At 31.7% G+C, this 26,251-nt stretch overlaps 2 protein-coding genes across 2 annotated transcripts; one reads left to right on the top strand and one right to left on the bottom strand.

Moving 5' to 3' along the window:
• The first annotated feature begins 1,065 nt into the window (after positions 1-1,065).
• Positions 1,066-5,107, top strand: LOC128155730 (neuronal acetylcholine receptor subunit alpha-3-like). Its single transcript, XM_052817577.1, has 6 exons — positions 1,066-1,201; positions 2,628-2,767; positions 3,061-3,105; positions 3,188-3,297; positions 3,381-3,913; positions 4,346-5,107. Exons 1-6 carry the CDS (start codon positions 1,156-1,158, stop codon positions 4,789-4,791), a joined length of 1,320 nt encoding a protein of 439 aa, XP_052673537.1. The 5' UTR covers positions 1,066-1,155; the 3' UTR covers positions 4,792-5,107.
• A 2,449-nt stretch (positions 5,108-7,556) lies between these two features.
• Positions 7,557-25,191, bottom strand: LOC128156645 (uncharacterized). Its single transcript, XM_052818867.1, has 18 exons — positions 25,085-25,191; positions 24,483-24,622; positions 24,111-24,173; positions 23,966-23,998; positions 16,317-16,498; positions 15,997-16,156; positions 15,498-15,594; positions 15,183-15,268; positions 14,850-15,014; positions 14,308-14,389; positions 13,851-14,005; positions 13,167-13,329; positions 12,833-12,913; positions 11,826-11,974; positions 10,499-10,607; positions 9,598-9,718; positions 8,875-9,007; positions 7,557-8,213 (listed from the first exon to the last, which is right to left on the bottom strand). The coding sequence occupies exons 2-18, from the start codon at positions 24,605-24,607 to the stop codon at positions 8,087-8,089; spliced, it is 2,031 nt and encodes a 676-aa protein (XP_052674827.1). The 5' UTR covers positions 24,608-24,622; positions 25,085-25,191; the 3' UTR covers positions 7,557-8,086.
• Positions 25,192-26,251: the final 1,060 nt, after the last annotated feature.

Below are 26,251 nucleotides of genomic sequence, written 5' to 3'. Positions count from 1 at the left end.
TTTTATTAAAAATATCAAATCAAAGGTAAAGATAAAGTGTAATAAATTAAGTCGGAGTAAAATCAGTTGTTCTTATACGTTACCTTAGCGTGTCAAAGCAGCTGATTTTAAACAGATTGAGGGTAAAGCCAAACACTTTTAGGACGGAAAATGAAAAATTTACATTAGAATATCAAAATTCGTAACAAAAAAAATCCTGTCTTTTTCGATTTAGATGTTTCTACTAGTATTAAAATATCAAATTAGGAAGAACGCGTGGTTAAGGGTGGAACCAGACACTATTAACACATGAAACGAAATTTGCACCACTTCTCAATTAGATAAAACGTCGTTATAACGACTTGTTATATCTTTCGCACGAATTAGAATCTTGTAAGTCACGACCTGATATGTGTCGTTTAATGACTAATTTTCTTTTTTGATTAATCATTTCATTATTTTATTTGTACTACTAAGTATCTCCTACCAACTACTACAAACGACAAATAAATCTAATTCAGAAAGGGATACGGCTCCTAGAATAATCATTTATTAATAAAAATATTGTAAAACACATCGTGCTGTTTTTCAACCAAGCAAACCATTTGATATTTTAACCCTAATTGTTAACCCTCTGGTTGGGAGAAGAATGAATGGCCGACAGGAGTGTATCTGTCCCCAGTATCAGTACAAATGGCCAATTACGGAACTTCAACGAAGAACATCCATTATCCTCCTGATAAGATATATTACATCAATTTTTAAAGTAGTAATAAATAATTTTAATCCTTTAAATGGTCTTTCATATGTCTTTTAATGCACCATCATTTTTTTTCACGGAATTTTTTACATTGTCTGGATTTGAACAAATAAGACATGTCATAGAGTTCGATTTATTGGTAGATCAGTTAGAAGTAATAAATAAAGTGTTTAGTTACTCATGATCATTCCTGAGAATTAAAATTGGACACAGTTACATACTCAATATTTCATTAAGACTTTTAAAATTGTTAAAAAGATCTAAGATTTTCTGATACATCTCTAACCAACCATTCGTTACAAATTTTCCCATACTATCTGGTCTTGGCTTACTTCCTCTTTCTTACGACGAAGTACAAGGAAACTTAAAATATTCACTTCAAGCAAATGCTTTTTGGGTAGAAAGTTGTCTTCATAATGAAGTCTATGATACTGATTTTACCTCTTTGTCTTTCGCTACAAGGTAAGATGCATACGTGTATCATTTATTTTACATGAAAAAATATCAAGCCTGACGAATTTGTAATCAATAATTATGAAATTGATATCGTCAAAAATCTAACTTCTTAGCATACTTGAAAGAAAACATTTTTATCATATAATAGAGAACCCTTTTTCAACTTTAAATTAATAGTTTAGTTCAAGTTTGCAATACAAAATCAATCAATTGTATTCAGTTCGTTTCAATTTTGAACATCAAGATAAAAAGTGAGCAAACATGGATTAGAGTCGTTAAAATTTATAATAATTTTTCGCAACTTTTCTTTTTTCCCTTCAATATTAAGTCTGTTTTTATAGACTTTGGGAAAAAAATATGAGTTTATCTGGAGAAACTAATACAAAATGGGTATTTTAGAGCACGAGGAAATAGTAAAATAATAATGTACTAACTAACAGGAAAGATATTTCGGGCTTTTCCAACGCCGAGCGGAAAAACAAACTCCAACTTTGTCGGAAGGGCCCTAGAAACTGCAAATTGACCGTATCGTACGACGAACGGTGTAAACGGACACAGATCACATGTATCACGTAAAATCTCGTGTTTTTCCCTGTTGTGAAAGCGGTTTCACGCGAAGATAAAAAAAAAAGTATCTTTAAATACCAGAACAATTGTTAGCAAACTAGATGGGAAAAAATATCCATATGTTGCACAGTACAATAGAACAATTTTGAATGCTACAAATTTCGTACTCCGAGAAACCTTAAATCTTGTATAATGTAGAGGGCAAAATTAAGGTACATGTTTGTTTGGGAACACTCACATTATTTTGACAAAATAGTTTATACACCTTCTCCAGATTTTGAAGAAAATAAAAATATCTATACCACTTCTGGAATTTCTTCTGTTTTATATATATACCAGATAATGTTGTTAAGAGTATAGAGCTTTATTGGACAATTCTTCTAACAATTTAATTTACAAAAATGAAGGAAAAGAATCCAAAACGAATTTTTTATTGGCTTCATTCATTAAAGGAGAAGTAAAATGTTCAATATCTCAGTAATTTCAAAAATACCTCGTGATTTTAATTTAAACAAAAAACATATTCTAAACATGATCCAGAAAAAGTATCAAATTTCAAACGATAACTACTTGCATAAAAAACTATTAATTATATATTTTTCTAAAAGAACCCGAACCCTATATGATGTAAGAATTCCAGGGTACATATTCTGATTAGACTTGATATAATTAACGCTGTGTTTTTGGTCTGCCCCCCCCCCCCTCTCTTAAAAAAACGATGGTACGGCGTTATAACACACACACACACACACACACACAATTTTTTTTCATATATCGATGATAAATCTTATTTGTCTTATATAATTAATGAAATACTCAGATAGTACAACAGATACGGGAAATAAATTTGGGTATATTTGTGTAGATTCACTAGGCGAATTCACGACCAAAAGTGCAACTGAAATCCATTCCAAAGTTCTTGGGTCCTCCTACAACAAATATGTAAGGCCACATGCTATCACAAACATCAGCATTGAATTAGTTCTGTTTTCACTCGATGAACTGGTAAGTTTCTATATTCTTACAATTTTCAGATCAATAATTTGCACGTGCATGTACATGACTGCATACATTAAAAAAGTAAATAGCTTCGTGCAAATAACAATTTAGGTAATACGTGTTATATGGATTTTTCAGTTCAAGAAAAAAAATAGATACAAAACTGAATGTGAACAAATTTGAGATACACGAGTTGATGACATTTTAACATCAAGAAACACCTTTGATCCCCCGTGTTGGTAATTTAACAAAGTCAAACTTGAGTCATGTGAAACTTTTCTATTTTTATCTTCATCAAGGACGTAAAAAGGCAGACAATGTCTTCTTCTGGCTGGCTTACTGTTGTAAGTACTAATGAATGTTGCAGTTTTCTTTCAAACGATAAATACATGTATATTGTTAGTCAACTAAACTTTCGATGTGCAGACTTGGGACGATCCTCGATTGACTTGGGATGCATCAGCCAACGACGATATAGAATATATCTACACGAAACAAAACAAAATCTGGCGCCCAGAACTCATCGTTGATAACTCGTAAATATTAATTTTTTCACATTTAAAATTATAAAAATACAACCACAATTTAATAAAAATCTTAATAAAAAATGAATTTTTAGCGTTGAGGGTATCACGCCTATTGGCCATGACGAGTTGTTTTTCAAAGTGAAGCATACCGGTGAGGTTCGCTGGGATCCCCCTGGTCGTCACGTCACTCATTGTGAATTTGACGTCACCTATTTTCCATTCGACTACCAGAAATGTTCTATTGAGATTGCAAGTTTCGCTTTCACGACAGAAGTTCTGACTTTAATAAAAACCAGAGATACAATTAACATCGAGGATTATCACGACCACGGGGAATGGATACTGCATTCCACACAGGTAGAAAATCATGTTTTAGTGGAAAACGGCGAGGAATTTTCGATGTTGGAATTTCAGGTGATCTTTGAAAGGCGACCTGGATATTACATTACGAACATCGTTTACCCAGTGATTCTAGTCTCTCTTCTGACTAACCTAGTGTTCCTTCTGCCGGCGGACTCCGGGGAGAAGATATCCTACATCCTGACGGTTCTACTGGCCCAGGCAGTGTTGCTGACCCTAATTGGGGACAGTATGCCAACGACTTCTAAAAAAGCACCTTTAATAGGTAAATCAAGGATTAAAATCAGATTATATAGAGTTTTTTTTCTATTTTTTATAAATTACTTCTAAAGTTTAATCCGCGTAGCTCCTTTTGAAACAGAAATTTTGCCAATTGTTGTAATGCTGAAGCATGCATATATTACAATTGTATTTTTTTCCAAAAAGTATTTTTTCATGCCTCTAAACGTTTCACTTTTCAATATGTGGATTGAAAAATTCCAATACTCATGAAAACGAAGTTAATTGAGTTATTCATGGTCAGTACATGCGCACGCAAGACTGCCTTCTAACGACGGGGACCTATCAAACAATTATTTTTGTATCGTTGGCGTAGATACCCTTTATGCCTTCTCTTTATAAATATAAACACAAATTTTAAAAAGATCCTATCTCTATTCGTTTACAATAAACCTTTATGTTTTTGCTTTTGTGACAGAAATATATGTCTCCCTTGTTCTGGTGATGGCCGCCTTAGCTATTGTCATCACCATCCTGAACCTCCGCCTTCACCTCAGAGCGGACCAAACCGCAGTGCCAAAATGGCTCAAGACCTTCACCCTCAGAGTGCTTCTCAGAATCAGCTGTCGAACTTCAAAGGTCAAAGACTGCGTGGTTTCCAAAGAGGTTTCCAACGAGGACACAGACGAAGATGACTATGTCAACGTAAGAGGTATAGCCTTAAATCGCATGTCGACTCTAAGGCCAAAGGTTCCGATCAGGAAGAATCCACAGTTTCCATTCGACTGCAAAGAAGTGTCAGCTTTCCTTGACCTTTTCTTTTTTCATTTATTTAACATCGTCATATTTATAACGACCATGGTTTTGGTTCTAATTCTATCGGTGTCTGATGTACCTCCAACACACACCGCACATGGTGAATAAAATCAAGTTTTTAAATTTTTTGATAGAAAAATATTTATAAAATTTCACGTTACTTTTTTATCTTAAACTCGAATAATATATGTATGGCACACAAACATAGGTAATTAAAGATTACAAAGCTCACCGAGATGAACTATCACCTTTATTAGATCACCTTGATCATAATATTTGTATATGAAAATCTTACTCAATGATCTCTTTTATCAAAATATTAGATAATATAGCGTGGTTTGTCATATATCATAAATACAAACTTGCATGATACAATATCATATGATACCACATAAATAACACAATATCATATTACATAAAACAAAATAGCACCTTATCATATTGTATCATATAATATTGCAATATATCATATAATAGTGTAATATATATTATGTAATGATACGATACTGATGATAAGATATTGTATCATTTAATCTGATATTATTTCATATGATAAAATATCTATTGAAATGATATTGTAATATATCATATTAAATCATATAATATGATATTATATTAAATGGATACAATATCATATTATATCATAATCCACAAAATTTTGGCAAAGGGTGAACCAAAAATAACGAAGATTTGTCTATCAAAGAGCACATGCTTCAAAAAATTAAACCAGCTCCAAAACCTTAACCTCATCCGGCATCTGAAACTTGTCGGATTCAGCGTCCGAGGATGTGGAGTGCATCAGTATTACAAGATGTACCAGCCATGCAAGTTTGGTGATGTTAGGACCAGAAATTATTTAGATATAGTCATCAAAGGGCACCAGGTTCAAAAACCTTAACCTCATCCAGCATCCAAAACCCATGGCTCAGATTTAGCAATCGAGCCTGTCAAGTGCATAAGTAGCATAAGACACACCGTCAATGAAAATTTGGTGAAGTTATGACCAGTAATAACTTATATAGATACAATCATCAAAGGGCACCTTCCCCCAAAACTTTAACCTGCTCAAAACATCTTAACCTCCTTCAGCATTTGAAGTTCATTGCCCAGATCCAGCATCCAAGTCTTTCAGGTCCATAAGTATAGGCCAAGATGCATCAACCATGCAAGTTTGCTGGGTATATGACAAGTAATATCTTAGAAAAAGGACAATTTCCAAAAAACTTTAACCAGGTCCGGACGCCAACACCGAGTGTATAGCATAGGCTTCCCCCGACTTCCTCTCGGTGAGCTAAAAAATGAGCGAAACACAGTTTCACAGTCTATAACTGTAGTTTACGGACAGTACACTAAATGTATAGTTAACGGCGTTAATCAATTTAATGTAATGTTAAATATAAATGTATATTCGGCGTGCCATAGCGCCAAATTCACAAAATTAAGCTAAACATTGTTTCTTAGTCGAAATACTATGTTTACCGACTGTAAACTTTAGTAAACGCTGCAAACCAAATTCTATGATTCAGAAGTGTAAACACTGAAAACAATCGTTTGTGATCGCAAAACATTGTTTATCTGAAAAATATAGTTTTATGATTAGCATTCATAAACCGTACTGTAGTTTACAACCGTTAAATATTGTTCTACAGATAAAATCAATGTAAGCATATTGTTTATCAGTTGTAAAACTATATTTAGCTCATTTTTGTGAATTTGGCGTGCCATAAGTAAATAAATAAACTTTCTTTGTCAATGTTTTTTATTAATTTGAACCCATTCCGACATACTGATACTGAGTAATTTGTTAAAAAAATTAAATTAATTGTTAAATCAGATATCAATTTAGTATTCTCGAACTGTTTTTTCATTCAAACTTCGAAAAATTAAGGCCAGAGTTTGGATCAGACTCGGAAATGAGATTTTTTTTTATAAAAATTATCAATTTCATTTTTTGTTAAAATGAAATTAATGAAAATACATCTTTATTAAAGAAAATAATATTTTTTCAGAAATATCCCCAAAACGTAAAGCTGACAATACTTTATTTATATGCGTTGTTCCCCTTTCATTTTCGACTACCGTAATTTTTAGTTGTCGATATCTAATGTTACGCTTATCGCTACACACCCCCTATATAAGTCCGAGGGCACTATTTATGCTTCATCGTAATCAGGTATTTCATTCATCCGAACACCCTCATAAAAAATGGAAACAGATTGTTACTTTCTTGGATTTAATTGGATTTTTTTTCCTATTTTGTAGTACACGTGTAACGGGGTCGTCAATATGATTTATTTTGTACGAAAGATGCACGTGTTCGATGTCATCAGTATTATTTTTTTTGCAATGATCGCTACCTCGACAGCCCGCATGAATCAGAAAGTATTTTATTGTTTATATGTATTCCTGTCAGCTTAAAATAAAATAAATTCTATAATATTGTTTGTAATTCAAGTGTTTTCTTTGTCCTTCTTGGCATGTTTATACCTGTTATTAAAGGGTCTTGGTCACGATTTGGGTCAGAAAAACATTTTGTTTCGATTTTAATCTTAACAATGCTTCAGTAGAACTTTTTGAATAGACAACCAAAATTGGAGTGTCATTTGTTGAGTTATAAGCAAGTTACAACGTTTACAATTCTTTGCAAGTTAAACAAAGCTTTCGTTACCATTTTGAATGTTGGTAAGAAAATTCCAGTTTTAGATCTAAAATGAATCATTAAGTAAAGAAAAATACAAAAGAAGTTTCCATGGTTTTCCTATACCTTTAAACATGCAGGGCTCTTCTTTTTAAGGAGGTTTTTATTCTATAAAAATGGCCACAACCATCCAGCCCTCTCAAACTGTACCATGATACAAGTGTAAACCAAAAGCCAAATTTAAAATTCATTTATTATAAGCAAATTTTCTACCAACAAGAGCAGGAAAATGCTGTTTCAACAATTCTATAAAACAAGGTAAATCTTGATTCATAAATGGTCTGACTAATTTTAACTTAATCATGTCACACTGTCACATAAGCAACTCTTTGTACTCATACATAAAAGAATTATGTATTTTTAAAAAGCCAAACTGATAAATACACAAATTCAGTCAAAACATTTTATTGAATAAATAAGATAGTTTTGCTGTTCATAGCAAGTAGCAATCTATATTATATTGATTCGTTTTACATTATAAAAAGTTAACCTAAACTTCAAATGTTCTTAGGGGTCTTAAATACTTTTGTACAAATATTTTAATATATAACTACAAACATACATACACTGATACATTTATTTATCACCTGTATCTTTTTAATTCCTAATAATTCAAGGGCAATAGCTACTAGACATGATACAGATGTGTATGCCTATGTCTGCTGTACTAATCTTTAGGGAGTACATGTATGCTGCAACAATCGTTTATGATTTCTGCAGCAGGAGCTGCCTGTATTTAGTAGACAGGACGGTCCACCTGGTGTGCCACTGTTGGAGGGTGTTCTGGTCCACTTTGACCCAGGGCACAGTATGCTGGGCTGGTTGTTCCCACCTTTAATCATACACAAATCAAATTTTTTTACTAATAATAGTTACATGTATTTAAAGATTGGCAGCTTTCATTGTTGAATAAAAAGTCTACCTCTTAGAAATAGTTTTCATTATGATATTTTGTCTTTATTCCGTTCAGTGGATTGTGTTTAGAGGTCTGTGTAGCTCTGCTTTGAATTTGTATTTCGTTTTATGGATTTTTGAGATGGTTTACAGGATGTTATTTTGAATTTAAATCTTATTCTTTTAATGCATAGGATTACTATTTTCAGTCCTAGGTTCTCCTTTTTATCACTTTTTCTTTGATATATTAATTTCATAAAAATCTATTTGATTAAACCCTTTCACTAAAATAAAAATGTCAGACTCATGTTTTAATCCAACCACTCAATTTTGTCAGATCAAAACACAAAGTTAGAAAAGTCTATAAGGATTTTGCATTGCAAAGAGCAAAATAGTGAAAAGAGATAATGTAAAAAAAATACCGGTAAATGTGAATTGTTCCAAAAAGTTCTACATATAAATTCCATCAGAAATTTGTTTTCACTCTTATAGTAATTTTGTTTACACTTCAAACTGATTTAGTTTATTATCTCGTATATTGAAGAAGAAAAAATCCCCATAATGAAAAGGCCCTCCCATATTGATAGAATAGTACTTGCCATTCCTGAATCCTCTCTGACACCATACTACAGTCCGTTAGGGCGGCCCCTGTTTTGTGTAGCCTCTGCTGTAACACTGGTAGAGTCCTCTCCAACAGAGCCTTGTCTTGATCCTTAACTCTCTCACACAGTCCTAAAATTAAAATATATCTATCGTCAAGCAATCTTAATATACAGTCTACTATGTATAAACAAATACATGTAGATAGTTTATTAACAAACAAATAGTAGATTTAAATTGACATGATATTATATAATTTCTAATATAAATGGACAGTCCTGATTGAAGATTATGCATAAGCTGATGAAAACTTTTTAAAAATTCTGCCATCACCCTTGTGTCCCTGAATACATGTAGGCATTAGCTCTGACAAACCGTTAATCGAATTGCGGATGATGCAAATAAACCATGTAAATACCATTTGAAACATCTTTTTCTATTGTGTTATTAATGCAAATATTGTTTTTTATGAGTAGGATTTTGCACAATTATACTAAAGATCCCAACAAACAATTACATACTGCATAATGCAACATAAACAAAGTCACACCATAGCTCTCTGGTAATCATTCCTCATTAATAAGGATCATGCTGCATTCTATGTGTGTTCTGATTATTTACCTCTATTTTTACCATATCAAAAAGTGTTGAATTGTTTATTTACATCTTTTTTTTGTATGAATTCACTACATGAACAGGTACTTTACTTTACTTTTAAGTACCTGCAATCTGTTTTATGCTCTCTCCATCCTGGTCATGTATTTTCAGTGGGGCAGACAATTTCTGCAGTTTTTGGATTTTTCTTTTTAATTCTATACAGCTCCACACTAGCAGCTCTGGGGCCTACAAAATATATGTACTTATATTATGTGATATATACAAAATATGCTGTAAATACATGTACATGTATGTACTTAAAGTTGCACCAGTATATGTTATTACATACAATATGTTATGTACTAGTTTTTGTGTAAAAATAAAACATTTATCAAATGACTCTGTTTTATAAAATTATAAAGATCATCACGAATAAAATAAATAAAACTCATTACTTGTTAAATATACAGTAACTAGTAGTAACAGTTCCTTAGTGTTTTGTTTTAATGTAAACCCTTCTTTTAATTTCCTTTTCAGTCTACTCTCAGGTAGGGTGTTGCAAAATTTAAAACCAAACTGAATCAACACCATTAATGTACATTGTATATCAGGATGCTTAAAATGGCAAATTAAAGCATTGCATCACTGGAGAAAAGATATTTGTAAAAAAAAAATTGTTTCCCTTCTCTTCATTGTTGAAACTTGCACTCTTCCTGATCTAGTAGGTCAATAAAAAAAACAATCTAAAATCTCATGCTTGAAGCTAATATTATACATTGTAGCACTATATATTTCAATGATAAGATTTTGAAAATTGTCCTCTATATATTTCAACAATTTAGATTTCCCTTTACTTGAGGATACTTAGTGCCAAGTTATATTTAAATTGGCTCTTGTATCTAGAGAGGAAGTCGTACTCACTTGTAGTGTGCAAATTTTACAGGAAGACTGATAACTGAATAGTATACAATGGGGCTCAGAAAATCTAAACTCTCCCTTTGGTTTGCCAATATACATGTAAAATACCTGAAAAGCTTTGAAGTCGAGACGATGAAGAACTTGGTTCATGGCCTCCCGTGCAGTCAGGGCACCTGTTTGGTGTATAGACATGTCTGTGACAGCTACTTTAAGAGCCCTGAATGTAATAAAAAAAACTGATATACAAATCTTCTCTTGTTATATGAGTTGAAAAATTACCAGTAGTTATTTTAAAATTAAAACAGGTAAATTTAAAAACTGGAGTTTTAAAAGAGAAATGTAAAACATATAAATATAATAACATATATATGACAAGTTACATATGACATAAAAGGTTCAACAAATGTATTAAAGCTTTTCTGCATGGAGACCTATGAATTCAATTCCTCTTTTCTGATATGCATTATAACCATATACAAGTACCAGGTATATAATTCCTAAAAACATGTAGTAAATTTGAACAAGATATCTGTGAGCCAATGCTCACTAGTAATAACCCCACTCTGATGAGAATATACAAAATTAGCAAAGTCATCATAGCCAAGAGGAATTTGACGTCTGATTGGTACAAAAATATATCCTACCATATGGCATGCCTAAACAAAGAGTGTGTTAAAATTTCAAGCGTCTGCAATGAATAGTTGCTGTGAAATCTTTGACGAAAATGTTTAAAAATTTAGTCTAAAAATAAACAAAGTTGTCATTTAACAGGAAGTATAACTTCCAATTGGTACAAAAATATATCCTAACCGCTGGCAGACTGTGTTAATATTCCAAGCACCTGCGATGAATAGTTGTTCAGAGAAATGTGACTTTTGTTAGGGACAGACAGAGACAGACAGATGGACAAACAGACAGACACACAAGGGTAAAACATTACCTTCCCTTTTCCTTCTGAGCAGGGGTATAAATATGAATGTTTGTATTTTCATGATCAGCAAGAAAAGTTAATCTCAGTATTTAACTAAAACCACCCTCATAGAAAAAACTACACTTTTTAGCAATGTTTGAGTTTTTAGTTTTAAATTTGTAAAGCCTAAAATTCCTATTAAAGAATGTACAATTTGCTTTCTATGACCTCTTGTGCACAAAAATAAATTGGCTATACCAGAAAAATTATCATTTTAGAGTTCTAAATAACTATGAAAATTTATAAGGAATTATCGGTATTAAGAATATTGAAAGAAGTCCCATAAAATACTTTACACTATTTATCTTTTCATATAAAATGGGACTTACTGTTTGGTAATTAAGAAGGCTCATTAGTTGTGGCCATTTTAAGACTGTATTGATCTCCTTTAGAAGAAGAGCTCTATATAAATATATAGGAAGATATCCCCAAATTATTGAACGCCATCACTTTTCAGTACACTACCTGTCAGAGGAATCACAGAACAGGAGCTGAGGGAGGTCTAGAGAGGCAAACTTGTCCACTTCTTTGTTCACAAATCCATGAAGGTCCTCCTTCAGTAGTCGGGCCTCCATGTGATGACTCTCTGATGACTTCTTTATGTATCGAAATATCTACAGAAGCAAGACAGCTATGAATCAGTGTGCACTTTCTTTATAACTTCTGTTGTACAGTAAAACTCGTTTAGTACGAACACGGATATAGCGAATTATCGGTTATAGCGAAGTTTTTTACAGTCCCCGGTAAAATTCTAATCAAATCTTTGGAAAATTTTATGTATATAATGAATTAACAGATAAAGCAAACTGATTTCGAGTGCCGTATAGGTGAATAATAACGGAATTTAACACTTTTATAATGAATTTGTTTACAAATCAAAAAGTTTGCACTACCATTTGATATGATAGTTTGAATGAATTTATCTTCATATAAATTTTTCAATTCACAGTCCATTTATTAAAGGTATCAAAGTAATGTATTTTTATCTTTAAGCCTTAATTAGCAAAAATTATAGTCTGGTGGAGAAAAAATGTATATAGTGAATTCGCTATAGTTATTTTCACGAATTTGTTATACGGATATAACGAATTACGGATATAACGAAGTAAATCCATTGGTCCCTAGGACTTCGCTATAACCGAGTTTTACTTTAGTAGCAAAATTCAAAGTAAGTGATATACAGATCTGGGTGTAATATCCAACTTAATGAATTGTCACTTCTCATTTGTAATAAAAGAAAGTAGATATTTTCAAACCAAGTTTCAAATAATTGTCAAACATCAAGCCCCCTCGGGTCCATATACTTTAACAGGATCCCAATAACATAATGTTTGCCTCTTAATACATAGTTAGTGAAATCAAGATGATTATGATTATTCATGATGATGATGAACATATTCAATAAACTTAAACAAACGTAAACTTTTTATATTACTAAGGTCCTACAAATAGCCCAGTATGTGATCTTATACCTCTTCTCTTTGAGATTCCAGTCGAGATCTGGCATTCATATGCTGTCTTACAATGACTTGGATCAATTCCTGTTTCTTGTTCTAGATATTAATCAAACAATTTTTCCATTTAAATAATCAAACAATTCTTTAAACATAATACATGAAAACATCAGCTAGTCAACACATTTATTACAACTTAACACCATATCTGATCCTGCTTACATCTTTCAGTAAGTGAGAATCATCATGAAAATTTAGTGTTAATTTTTTTTTTTATTCTCTAACATTTATTTAAAAAATTGTCTTATATGAAAACACTATGAGTAAAGATAAATACGGCCTGTCTTCTTACTGCTATTTCCTTGAAGTCCTGTATTTTCTGATACTTGACAAACAGAATTTCCTTCTCTCGTAGAGCATCAGCGATATTTTCACGTAACAGATTGGCTTCTTGTGAAAGACATTGCAGCTCCGCCCTTTTTGCTGCTAACTCCACCTCTAAATCTACAAGACTCCTGGAATAATAATGCAATGGCATTGGCTAGTGATTGTGAAACATAAAATTTGGTAAATATCAGTATCTCAAAATGAGATTTCTCAAATATTCTGCTTATGTCAAAGTCTACTGCTGGTCCCGACAATTTCCTCCATATAAATGATTTTTAAAACTCCTGGTATCGCAAATATTTTAATCTCAAATACCCCACTTATGACAAAGTTTTTCAAGGTCATCAGCCCCATTTTCCCAGGTTTTTCTCAAAGTGAAGTCATTTTTTTCAGTCAGATGTACATAATGTCTCAAACCCCTATAAATCTTCAAATTTTGTTTTAAAAAACTTCCCCAAATTAGAAATACCAATATCTATCAGCAATTAAAAAAATTAATCTAGATGAGGATTTTTGTTTTAAGAAAACCACTTTGACAATGTGTCTTCTGTTCAGTAAATCAAGCAACTATAATGTCACATCAACGATTGTTTGCAAATCCCTATAAATTAAACATACTCAACTACTTGTACGGAACATTACAACTGACCTAGCAAGGTTTAGATCTCTGGAGTTACGGAACAGTTTTTTCAAATGACCATCTATTTTGGTGTTCAATTCTTCCAGCAGTTGATTATTCCTCCAAGCACTGTTTAAATATTTCTCTGTTTCAATGAATCTCCTTACTTGAGACATCCTGTTTTCCTGTTCAAATCAAATCAATTGAAAATTACAAACCATACATTAGACTGTAAGACATCGTTAAAAAAAACTGTCTTACTACATTTTAACTTTTTGTAATTTAAATGATATCTTCAAGTAATCTAATAGTTGTGTTCAAAATTTTAAGTAAGATTTGGTATAAAAGATAAAGGAAAGTTTTTTTTTTTAAATAATTGTTTTTAACATGTTTCTGTCAAGCATAAAATCATGATTGTTATTTAATTCTTGGTTTCAATACACCATCCACGGTCTACACAGTCTCACAGCTTGGCGTGTCTCTGTACCTCTAGTAACTGATGAACACTCTGTAACAAGGATGGAGAACTGGACAGGTCTGTCAACTCTCCAGAGTTCTCATATTTAAACCTACAATAAAATATGCAAGTTGAACAAAAAAAAAATCAATTTTCCATACAAACACACAACATCAAACATGAAGCTTGTATGGAAAAATGTCTTAGAGTATTTTTGTATCTTTTTTTTTTTAATTATACATGTGTATTAATTTTCAAAAATCTTATTGCAGCCACACTTTGGGGAATACTAATCTAAACACATCTGATCCTTACTCAAAAAGAAATCATTTTTATGTGTTTTTTATTATCTCCCCTCTGAACAAATTTTCTGTTCACCTGACAATGCATTAGACCAAGTATAGTTAAAATTGGTCGTGCAGTTCTAGAGAAGTAGATAATGAAAAATGTTTACAGAAGCTCTGAGAAGGGCAGAAGAATAACCATCAGACAACAGGTATTCCAAAAAAACTTACTTCTTAAAAAAATAATTTTTTATGCTTCTTCTTCCAAACAAATTTCATCAGCTTTACCTTAGTTTTTCAGCATCTTTCCTGATATCTACTTTTGAGGTCTGATCTCTCATGTCAAATGCTGCATTCTGGGTATTGGTTACCAATGAATTATATATCTGCTGTACTGAGTGGTCAGAAAATGTTTCTTCCATATATTTCCATAGCAACTGTTTCTTTTGTTGGCTAAAATCAAAAAATTAAATTCATTATATAATTTCATTGATAATTCATATGGACAAGGTATTCATTATACAGTTTACTAAATATAATGAAAATCTAACAAAACAATTTTAAAAAACAAACATCAAAATATTAATCCATTCAAATTACTAGGAAAGGCAGTGCACTTACAAGACATTTTTATCTGTTCCAAACTCTCCTTGTAAGGCCCCAAGCAAAAACTTCCCTACGTACTCACAGGTTTTCCTGACATCCCTCTAAACAGATAATATAAACAAGGTATTTAATTAAAGGTAAACAATGTACTGGAAATTGTTAGCTCTAAAATTTACAGCAATAATTATCTTCATGTCAAATTCTATCATACATGTACAAATACACATGTACATTTTACTATTTGATTCCATATAAGTCCTGAATGCAGCGGATAACAAACACTTCACATCATGATTACATATCCACAGATTTTCAGGCAATAGCACTTACACTACATTTACTCTCTAACCCTGCATTCACACCTCCTTGATCGTCATCGGTGGAACTCTTCTTGCGAGAATAAAACTCCTCATTTTCTGTTGATTTTCTACAAAATAAAAACAATGTAACAGCACATTCTAAATAATGTTTACCATTTCTATTATCAATTATTTCATTCATTTCCACTATGAAATGTACATGTATCTATAAATATAAAATTGAAAATTGGTTACATGGATACTTATTTTTTTTTACTATCTTTTTTTGACTCAGTCTAATTATTTGAGGATTTCATGATTACTGGTACACAAAAATACATGAACAATTAAGGTTTATGGCATAACAACAAAGTTTTTGTATGTAAATTTCACACAGTTGTCTTACATGTAAAAGCAATGTAACGTTGTTTTAATGTTAAAAATAATTTGTTTGTACTGTACTACTTTTACTTTGATTTTTTGCTGATGAAATTGATTTGAAATATTAAAGAACACATTTAATGCAATACTTGGCCCGTTTCGTGATGACAGTCATCTTTTTGGTCATCTGAGAGGCGTACTCCTCAAACTCCCTCGCCATCAGGTCACACTGGGCTGAGTAGGTCTTTAACAGAGCACACCTCCTCCTAGTGTTAGAGACAGAGGCTGTTTTCACCTGACAATCCTTGTCTGTAATTCAACAAATGGTTTTATATGGATACAATTCATATATATATCATAATATATGGACTACAATCAACTTTTATTTATGTGCTATTACACAATGCTGCCAAAGTCAGTAAATTTGCACAGAATGGATTACGGATTTTAAGCAATGCAGGTTACTGACCAGTATCTAGCATTTCCTGTTCCAGTCTACCAAGGTCATTTTCAAGATGTGAGATGTCTTTCAAAGCTGCAGTGACCTCCCCTGTCAACTGAGCTCTTTTGTCCAGGAGGTTCTGTCTCCTTTCATCCAGTTTGTCATCAGATTTGTATTTGACTTTATATGATTTTGTTTTTGCTCCCTTTCTTTTGATGAATTAAGGACTTTTAGTGGTGCAAATGAATCAGTAAACTATTGATTAATTGAGAATGGTCACTTATTATCTTTCTAGGTTGATTTCTTTGCTTACTGGTGACTACAATTTTCTAGGGTGTTTTAATGAGCATCTTGTATCTAGATCCTCAAAACTTATTAGTTTCTGTTTTTCATTTTTGCCCCATTAAAAACAGCTTAAAAAGTTTTACTTTTATCTCAAATAACGTTTGTTGAATATTTGGCTTTGAAAGAACTTAATTGTCGTCTTTGACTACTGCAATCTAATTAAAGTGGAATGCTACACTAAAACTTTATTTTATGAATCGTTAGAGTATTATTTCTGAAGCAAGATTGTGTTGTTCAAAGAAGGATATATGCCTTTAATTTTTTTATATGAATTTTTTTGTATTTTTTTTGAAAAAGTAGAAAATCTATTTTGGTTGCAAGAAATGCACTGTAGAGTTTAAAATTTGATGTGAATAAATGCATAGTATAAATATCTAATAAACTATGACCAGTAATGTCAACAAGATGTTTTAAATTTTTTAATAAAAAATATTCATGTAAATGATCTTTTGTTCATATTTTTCAAACCTTATATGGATAAAATCTTTGAACGAGATATATCTTATGGAAAAGAAAAGAGACGTGTCTAATGGAAAAGAAATATAAGGCAATCACTTTTTTAAAAGAAATTGAATCAAATTGACGAAATTTTAGAAATATTGCTAATTTTCAAAATTTGGCCCATCCTTTTTGGTCACGTGACACAGGGACGTATGACGGTGCTTATATCGGCTCTGTGTTTTTGACATTTTCTAAAGGATTTATTGTGTATTTTGATAATTCCTTTGGATGTTCCTTTGGATGCATAACTGTGAGTGAAACTTTGGTGTTTTTTCAGTTAAATAATATTTTTGAAAGCCAAAATTAACTGAATTGAAAAACTTTTGTGTGAGCATCGCTCATACCTGTATTACCTGTATTATACTGGTTACTTACACGGGCTGCCGACCCTAGATACGCTAGGTACGCTCAGTGACCAGTGACTATCTAACGGTACTATGGATCTCATAAAACCGGTTTATCTGAGAGACAGGGAGATCCAATGTGGGTCTACCCGTATCTCCGACTTTGATCTATCCATGTCTGTAACCAAAAGCATCAGTGATCTCACTTGCGTACAAAAAGATAGAGACTTGTGGAGGATATATGTAAAATCTAAAGAAAGCAGATCAAAAATTCTAACAGAAGGAATTGATATAAGAAACACAAATGTCAAAGTTTATGATACAAATCCTTACTCAGCCGGTCTTAATGACCCATCTGATAACGTCATCAAAATTACAGTCAAAGGTGTACCATTGTCCGTCGACGACAATGAAGTTCTTAACATGCTAAAAAACTTCAATGTGTCATTCACTAGTGACATCAAATATGAGAAAATCCGCCATCCGGTAACCAGGAAGATGACGAGCATCCTTAACGGTAATCGGTTCATTTACGTGAAAGCGTTAGACGAGGGCGTCTTCCTTCCACGTACATCCACCTGCGCCGGTCTGCGCTGCTCCATCTATCACCATGGTCAACCCTCTACAAAACATAACCCCCGTTGCACCAACTGCTGGGAGGATACACACTTTACTAGAGATTGTCCTAACAATAAAAGATGCAAAGTTTGCAAACATGAGGGTCATCTACCAGGCGACGAATCGTGTGAATTCCACGTTGAATCTGAAAACAATGTGCTTCCCTTCGCCGGGCGTGATAATTGCTTTCCAATTTTTACCCCTGTGAGTTGAACGTGTTTGGTATCTCACACAAATCGGCTGAACATGCATTCCAGTACATAAAGGCAATGCGCAGCGGGGACATCCCTAGAGCAACATCAATTCAATCAGCTGCTACTGCACTTGATGCCAAAAAAATTGGAAAGCTTATCATTCCGTCTCCAAGCTTTACGGAAAAACGGATAGCCATTATGACAGAAATTCTGGAGGCAAAAGCTGATCAAATCCCCGAATTTTCTGATTTATTAAAAAAACACAAAAAGTCCGTCTTTGTTGAGACCACGTATGACGACTTTTGGGCATCTGGACTGGACAAAGAGGCCACCATCCACACTCGTGCATCCGCTTGGCCGGGAACAAACAAACTTGGCATTATCATGTCTGAAATCGCTGGGCGCCTACGTCGCTCTCCAGGTCGTTCTCACTCTGCTAGCGGACCAAAGACCAGGACCGCGTCGAAGGATAAATCTAAAACTCAACAACTACAGATCTCAGAGATGATCCAGGACATTCGCAAGACTCAAAACTCTGGCGGCTCAGTTACCAAAAAAACAGCTACGACAAGCCAGGTTCGCGATTCGCACGCGCGCACCGCCGAAGGTTAACGCTGGACTTGATCCCTTTCGGACTCTTACAGGAACTCTGACCACTATTGTGATTTAAGGACTCAGATTATACGGTAAATTAAAACTACCTTAGACTTTTGTTTATTATCGATTGTTTCATGAGTAACATGGCATTGATCAATTTTATATCTATTAATTCAAGAGGCCTTAATACTAAAGAAAAAAGATTAAAGTTCTATAATTGGTTACATGATTCAAAGATAGATATAGCTCTCATCCAAGAGACTCATTTTACCCAAAAGAACGAGTTTAATTACAATTGTAACTGGCGAGGAAAATCTATTCATTGTTTTTCAGACTCTACTTATAGTAAAGGTGTATCAGTTCTATTTAAGAAAGATTTAGATATAGATATTATTAATAGGCACAGTTCTAATGATGGACGTAAAATCTTGATTAATGTAAAAATAGGCGAAACTGATTTAACTTTGGTAAATACTTATGCCCCTAATAATGAATCACACCGTATTCAATTTTTTAAAAGAATGAAAACATTTATTAATAATAACTCGAATAATATATCAAATACTATCTTGTGTGGTGACTTCAACTGTAAGCTGAATAGTACTACTGATAAGAGTTCAAAACTTTTGAAAGAAATTATTAAGCAAATGAAATGTTTAGATCTATGGGAAGAAAAAAATAAACACTCCGATGGATTTACTTGGTGCGATGCAAATAACACACCAAGAAGTAGGATTGATTTTGTATTTATGAGTGAAAACTTATCTTTAAAAACTAATAATTTAGCATTACAAAAAATTCCCGGCACCCATTCTAACGGCAATAGAATGTCCGATAATAAATCGATACAATTTGATCTAAATATTTTTGATAACAAAAAGGGGGGTGGTTATTGGAAGTTTAACACGTCTCTTTTAGAAAATAAAGAATACAAAGAGCAAATTTCTGAAATCATAAAAAATATTTCCAACACGCATGAAACATTTATACAAAAATGGGAAATTTTGAAGGACGAGGTTAAAAAATTCTCTATAATTTTCTCCGTTAAACAATCAAACAGATTTAAAAAGAAAATATTTAATATAGAAAAAGAAATTGAATATATAGAATCTTTGCCTTACAATGAAATTGATATGATTAGGAAAAGAAACTTAGAGACTCAGTTAAACGAATTTTATGATAAAAAGTCTAAAGGTGCTCAGATAAGATCACGTGCAAAATGGATTAATGAAGGTGAAAAGAACACGAAATATTTTTTATGTCTAGAAAAAAAAATCAAACACAAAACGTAATTTATGAACTACAGAATGAAAAACAGGAAAACTTAACAACAGATGACGAAATTTTAGGTGAAATGTGTCATTTCTATGAGAATTTATACGATACAAAAAATGTAAACGACGTAGACATTGAAAATTATTTAGAAACTAGTAATATTAAAACGCTTTCTACTACAGCTAAAGACAATTGTGATAAATTTCCAACCTTAGATGAATGTAAAGATACAGTAATGAGTATGAAAAGTAATAAAGCTCCCGGGCTTGATGGATTGCCAGCAGAATTCTATCAATGTTTTTGGGATCAACTATCTTCACTTTTTTTTAATATGTTGAAAGAAATTTTCCAGTTAAATGAAATGTCTTTCTCTCAACGCCTAGCAGTAATCTCTCTTATCCACAAAAAAGGTGAAAAATATCTATTGAAAAATTACAGACCTATCAGCTTGACTAACACGGATTATAAAATCATTGCGTTTATATTTGCACGCAGATTGCAAAAAGTGATAGATGAACATATAAGTAATGAGCAAACAGCGTACATAAAGGGAAGATTTATAGGTACAAATGCTAGACTAATTCTAGACATTTTTGAATATTGCGAAAACAATAATCAAGAAGGGCTACTCCTCTTTTTAGATTTTGAAAAGGCTTTCGATTCTGTTGAATGGAATTTTTTATTCAAAACGTTAGAGACTTTTAATTTCGGAACTAATTTTATTCACTGGATTAAAATTTTATATAAAAACCCAATATTTCAATTAAAAAATAATGGATGGATTTCAAGAACATGTCAAATGCATAGAGGAATTAGACAAGGCTGTCCTATTTCAGCATTATTATATCTTTTCGTCGCTGAAATCTTATCCGATAAAATAAAAAATAATGGGTTAATAAACGGATTTACAGTTAAAAACTCAGAAAAAGAAATTAAAAACATCCAACATGCAGATGATATGACATTATCACTGAAGAATATAGATTCTCTCAAACAAGCCATTAAAACCATTGACATCTTTTGCAAACTCGCGGGATCAAAAATAAATTTATCTAAAACAGAATGCATCCTTCTTGGCACTCTTAAAAACCAATATAACAATGTTGATGGAATACATGTAACGAACCAATCAGTGAAATGCTTAGGTATACACATTGGTCATGATAAGATTGAGTGTTACAATAAAAACTGGATGAAAATATATCATGAAATTGAAACGTTATTTGAATCTTGGAAAAAAAGAAAACTAACAATATTTGGAAAATGCACAATAATAAACACATTAGCAATCTCTAAACTTATATATGTAGCTAGCATTTTGGAAATACCCGACAATGATTTCATAAAAAATGTTAAAAGGCTTATATTTAATTTCATGTGGAATAAAACTGATAGGATCAAAAGAAATACCATCATAGGTGAAGTATATGAGGGAGGAATAGGTCTTGTTGATATAGAATCTAAATTAACGGCCCTAAAAGCTATGTGGGTTCCACGTTTACTTAGTACAGAACACAATATTAAATATTTTTTTAACAGTTTCTGTAAGGATACAAAAATTGATATTGAATATCTGATGAAAACAAATGAGACGGTTGCCAAAGACTATGGTATAATAAACAACTTCCCAGAGTTCTACAAGCAAGCTTTTGCATGCTATAATTTATGTAAAGATGATACCCAAACCAAAATACCTGCCTTTTCTACAGAAGCTTTTTTATTACAACCTATTTGGTCAAATAAAATATTCAATTTTAAAGGTAAGACAATCTGCTTTGAAAATTGGATTAAAAGCGGAATTCTATATGTAAAAGATATTTTTGAAGAGAATGGAACTTTAAAAAGTTCGTCGGATATATTTGATACATTACGCAAAAGAACAAACTGGTTATGTGAATACAAAATAATAAAACAAATTTTTACCAAATTTGAACTCAAATACGATTTTTCAAAAATTCCATACTTACAAACAAAACAAATACAAATAATTTCCGATCAACACAACACCAAAACTTTTTATTTAAGATTAATAAAACGTAAATTTCAAGCCCCTTGTACACAATCTAAATTAGAAAAAGAATTTAAGTTGGAAAGCAAAAATGTATGGAAATCAATATATACACAGAAAATTAAAAATACCAAAGACAAAGCCTTAGCTGAGTTTAATTACAAACTACTGAACAATCTGTTATGTAACAATCTTTTAGTGAGCAAATGGAATAAAAATATCACTGCTAAATGCAAACAATGTAACGAAATTGAAAATTCAAAACATCTTATTTTTGATTGTGTTAATGTAGTAAAAATTTGGAAAGTGGCCAGCGAGTGCTTAAATTTTGATATTAATTGGAAGCATATTGTTTTGGGGTTCTACCTGGAAGAAACACAAGTCACCAAATTATATAATTATTTTTTGTCATTTATAGCATATAGAATATACAAATGTAAAATGTATTGTAGACTTGAAAATTTACCCGAATCAATTTTATTGATAAAAAACTCATTCAAAGAGTATATTACGACACACTGTGCAGTTCTGAAAATGCTAAAAAATACAAAAGAAAATGAGCTTTTTCAACTGTTGATATCTAAACTTTGATATTTGTTATTCTTTTCAAAACAATAATATACCCGATACACATAGGGACTGTCTATGTGTATTAGCGCTTTACCCGGGGACGTAGTGATGGACTGTATGCATATGTATGTGTTATGTCCACCGGGTAAGCCAGGGGTTCAACTTATTTTTACTACGTATACCAATGAATGTAACATTTCAATATATGCATGTATGATTATGTTTTCGGACGATACATTGTATGTTAGTATGTATGTTTTATTATATTTATCACTGTGCATAATAATGAATAATGATTTCAATTGAAATTCATATCTATGTATAAGCTATCTTTGACCACAATCTTGTAAATTGTTTTATATAAAATCAATAAAAGAATTTGGAAAAAAAAAAAAAAAAAAAAAAAAATTTGGCCCATCCTGATTAGAAAAAACTGATCTCGATCTAAACTGTAAAAAATTGAAAATCAACAATATATCTTCATGTGCATACAAGAAATCAATTGAATTTGTAATTGTTCTCCTAATTTACAAACCATTTTACAACCAAACATCTCTAATTTTTGGGTGAAATTGTTATATATTTAAATTTTCTATCATTCAAGTCGGGATCAGTTTATTTAATTTAGATCGGGTGTGGTTCAATTTTGAAAATTTACCATATCTCTAAAATTTCGCCAATTTGATTCAATTTCTTTTTTAAAAATAATTGCCTTACATTTCCTTTCTATAGAACACGTTATTTTAGAAAATTTTATCCATAGAATTGAAAATATTATCAAATTAAAGAAGTTTTTTGTTTTCATAAATATTTTTTTTATCAAAAAAAATAAAACATCCTATTGACATTACTGGACATGATTTATTAGATATTTATATAATGCATTTATCCACATCAAATTTTAAACACTACAGTGCGTTACTTACAACTATAATAGATTTTCTACTACGTAAAAAAAATTGTATAAAAAAATTAAGGGCATGTAAGGTATCCTTCTTTGAACAACGCAATCTTGCTACAGAAATGATACTCTAACGATCCATAAAATAAAATTTTGGTGTAGCATTCCACCTTAAAATTAGATGTTAGATACGCTCGCTTACTCGCTACACAAGTGTACATCGAATTTTAATCTGATTGTGACTACTGCCATCATTAAGAATTGAAAAATAACAACCCTTAATGTGTAATTTACACAAACAGATATGTTCAATAAAAGGATACAGTGCAAGGTTGCCTTTCACTTTTCTAACAGTTCTAATAATAATAATAATAAGATGTCATAATATTATAAGAAAGGAAAAAACTATATATTAAAAAAAATATTATCTATTATACTATTATGATTGAAAATGCATGTTCTACTTACTGAGCTGAGTGAACATTTTCGATTATAAATTTCCATATGTCTTTTTGGGGACCCTTGCATATCCTAAAAATAAAAAAATGGTAAAAACTGAAAATAATTTATGATCTCAAATGTTACTTAACAAATTTATCAATGTTATTCTCGCACACACATTGCAATATCCTACTTTACGGGAGATCACTTTTCTAGAAAAAACCACTTATAGAACCATAATCATTGATGTATTAAAAAAATGTACCTGTAATAGTTAAATACAGTGTGACTTCTTTGTTCTAAAGTCTACATTTATATTCATTTACCCTTTTCAATTGTTTTAATTTCATTTATCCATAAAATTAAAAGAATTTTAAATTCAGACTTATAAATTCTTACTCTTTATAATGTTCCACCTTGGGTATTGGACTTTTGGCATGGATTCCCTGAGGAGTGAACAACATTTCTTGGACAGCCCATGCCTGGAGTTTCTCAGCGATATCTTGGTCTTGTTTTGCAGCCATGTTGCCATAAACTTACTGTAACAATGTTCTATATACATTGTAATTATAAAGATCTAGACAGAATTACTGGCCTAGAACCAATTCTCACCAAGTACCAGTTCTCCCATTGCAATGACAGTTACATTACCAGATTACAGTTTAACCACAGGCCTATGAATTTCTATCAACAAGTCGTTAAATATATGGGAAGTGAGATAAATTTAATATACCCTATACCTATATATAATTACATTTACATGATATTGTATTTTTATATAGATAGAGTATACTTAACCGGCAATTATGGGTACTCGGCAATAATGGGTATTCGGCAATAAAAGGTAGCCGCACGTTATCTATCTTCCAATACATTTTACCAGCAAAAAATTTTCAACAAAATGACTTCATCAAAATGAGAAAATTGTGGGCTTCTTTATTTCTTATCCAATTCTATGAAAGGATATTTAGAGGTCAATGTTCTTGCTCGTAACTGCTTACCTTAGGATGAGGGTTTTTCTACGGCATATGACATAGATTAGTTTACGTCGGTTTTTAACTTAACGATAGAAACCTCAAAAATACCGCCATATTGGCTGTACTTGCGAATCTCGAACCCGACGTAAAATGAAGCTTCATAAAATTGCATTGAAATGAAAAATGAAATTTTATTTTAACCGTCACATGTACAACCACCCCCCCCCCCAAAAAAAAGTAACAAAAAACAACCAAAAATGCCCCTAAATCAAACCCAAAAAAATCAACAACAAATAAAACAAAAAACTAAAAAAAAAACACACACAAACAAAAAACAAAGAAATATAGCTATTTGACTCCCATGCTCGGATTCAGAATTTTCTATTTGTGGGGAAGGAATTCCGAGGGATAATTTTGCTTGCCATGGGCACGGGCACTGGGACTGAGTTAATTATTTTTGGATGTCGTCGGTCCTATCACAGACTAAGCGGTACAGACAAATTGAATACCGCGTATGGCATATTAAACGTTGCAATATTCGATCTTTGCCATTTGTATTGTATAAATATTCATTTGTATTGTATAATTTTCTATTTGTATTGTATAATTTTCAATTATATACTATAACTTTACATTTTTATTCTATAATGTTTCCATTTGTATTGTTTAATTTCTTATTTGTATTCTATGATTTTCTATTTGCATTGTATACATTTCATTTGTATTGTATAATTTTTCATTTGTAAACTATATTTTTCCATTTGCATTGTATAAATTTCATTTGTATTGTATAATTTTTCATTTACATTGTATAAATTTCATTTGTATTGTATTATATTTTTTTGATATTCTTTAATTTTCCATTTGTATTCTATAACTTTCAATTTGAATTGTATAAATTTCATTTGTATTGCATTATGTAGGCTTTTACACGATTTTTTTGTGTTCAGCCCCATTTGATACAAACAACGTGTATGAGTTTACTAGCAGACTTCTAAGGGTAGCAGCGAGATGATTAAACATATTTACAGACAAATGCCCCCCCCCCTTTTCCCGCCTCCCGTCCCTAAATATCATCACCATAAATTATAGGACTTCAGCGTCGAGTGTCACTATTTTCTGCATCTATAATAACAGCAATACACTTCACCACGTTGCACCTGTCTACAAAGGGTAAATCTTTACATTGAG

Source organism: Crassostrea angulata, chromosome 7 (assembly GCF_025612915.1).
Source record: "Crassostrea angulata isolate pt1a10 chromosome 7, ASM2561291v2, whole genome shotgun sequence".
In the NCBI taxonomy this organism is placed as follows: domain Eukaryota; kingdom Metazoa; phylum Mollusca; class Bivalvia; order Ostreida; family Ostreidae; genus Magallana; species Magallana angulata.
Note: the sequence above shows the minus strand (reverse complement) of the source record. Positions and strands in the feature narration are given on the sequence as shown.

Bases quoted from the DNA above. Each gene is read 5' to 3' on its own strand.
- LOC128155730 (XM_052817577.1), top strand. From the start codon at position 1,156: ATGAAGTCTATGATACTGATTTTACCTCTTTGTCTTTCGCTACAAG. The intron at 1,202-2,627 runs GTAAGATGCATA...ATATTTGTGTAG, and splicing joins TCTTTGTCTTTCGCTACAAG to ATTCACTAGGCGAATTCACG. The intron at 3,914-4,345 runs GTAAATCAAGGA...CTTTTGTGACAG, and splicing joins TAAAAAAGCACCTTTAATAG to AAATATATGTCTCCCTTGTT.
- LOC128156645 (XM_052818867.1), bottom strand. From the start codon at position 24,607: ATGGCTGCAAAACAAGACCAAGATATCGCTGAGAAACTCCAGGCATGG. The intron at 16,499-23,965 runs GTATCCTTTTAT...ATTCATCAAAAG, and splicing joins GTGAAAGGCAACCTTGCACT to AAAGGGAGCAAAAACAAAAT. The intron at 9,719-10,498 runs GTATTTTACATG...TATATTTTGTAG, and splicing joins TCGACTTCAAAGCTTTTCAG to GCCCCAGAGCTGCTAGTGTG.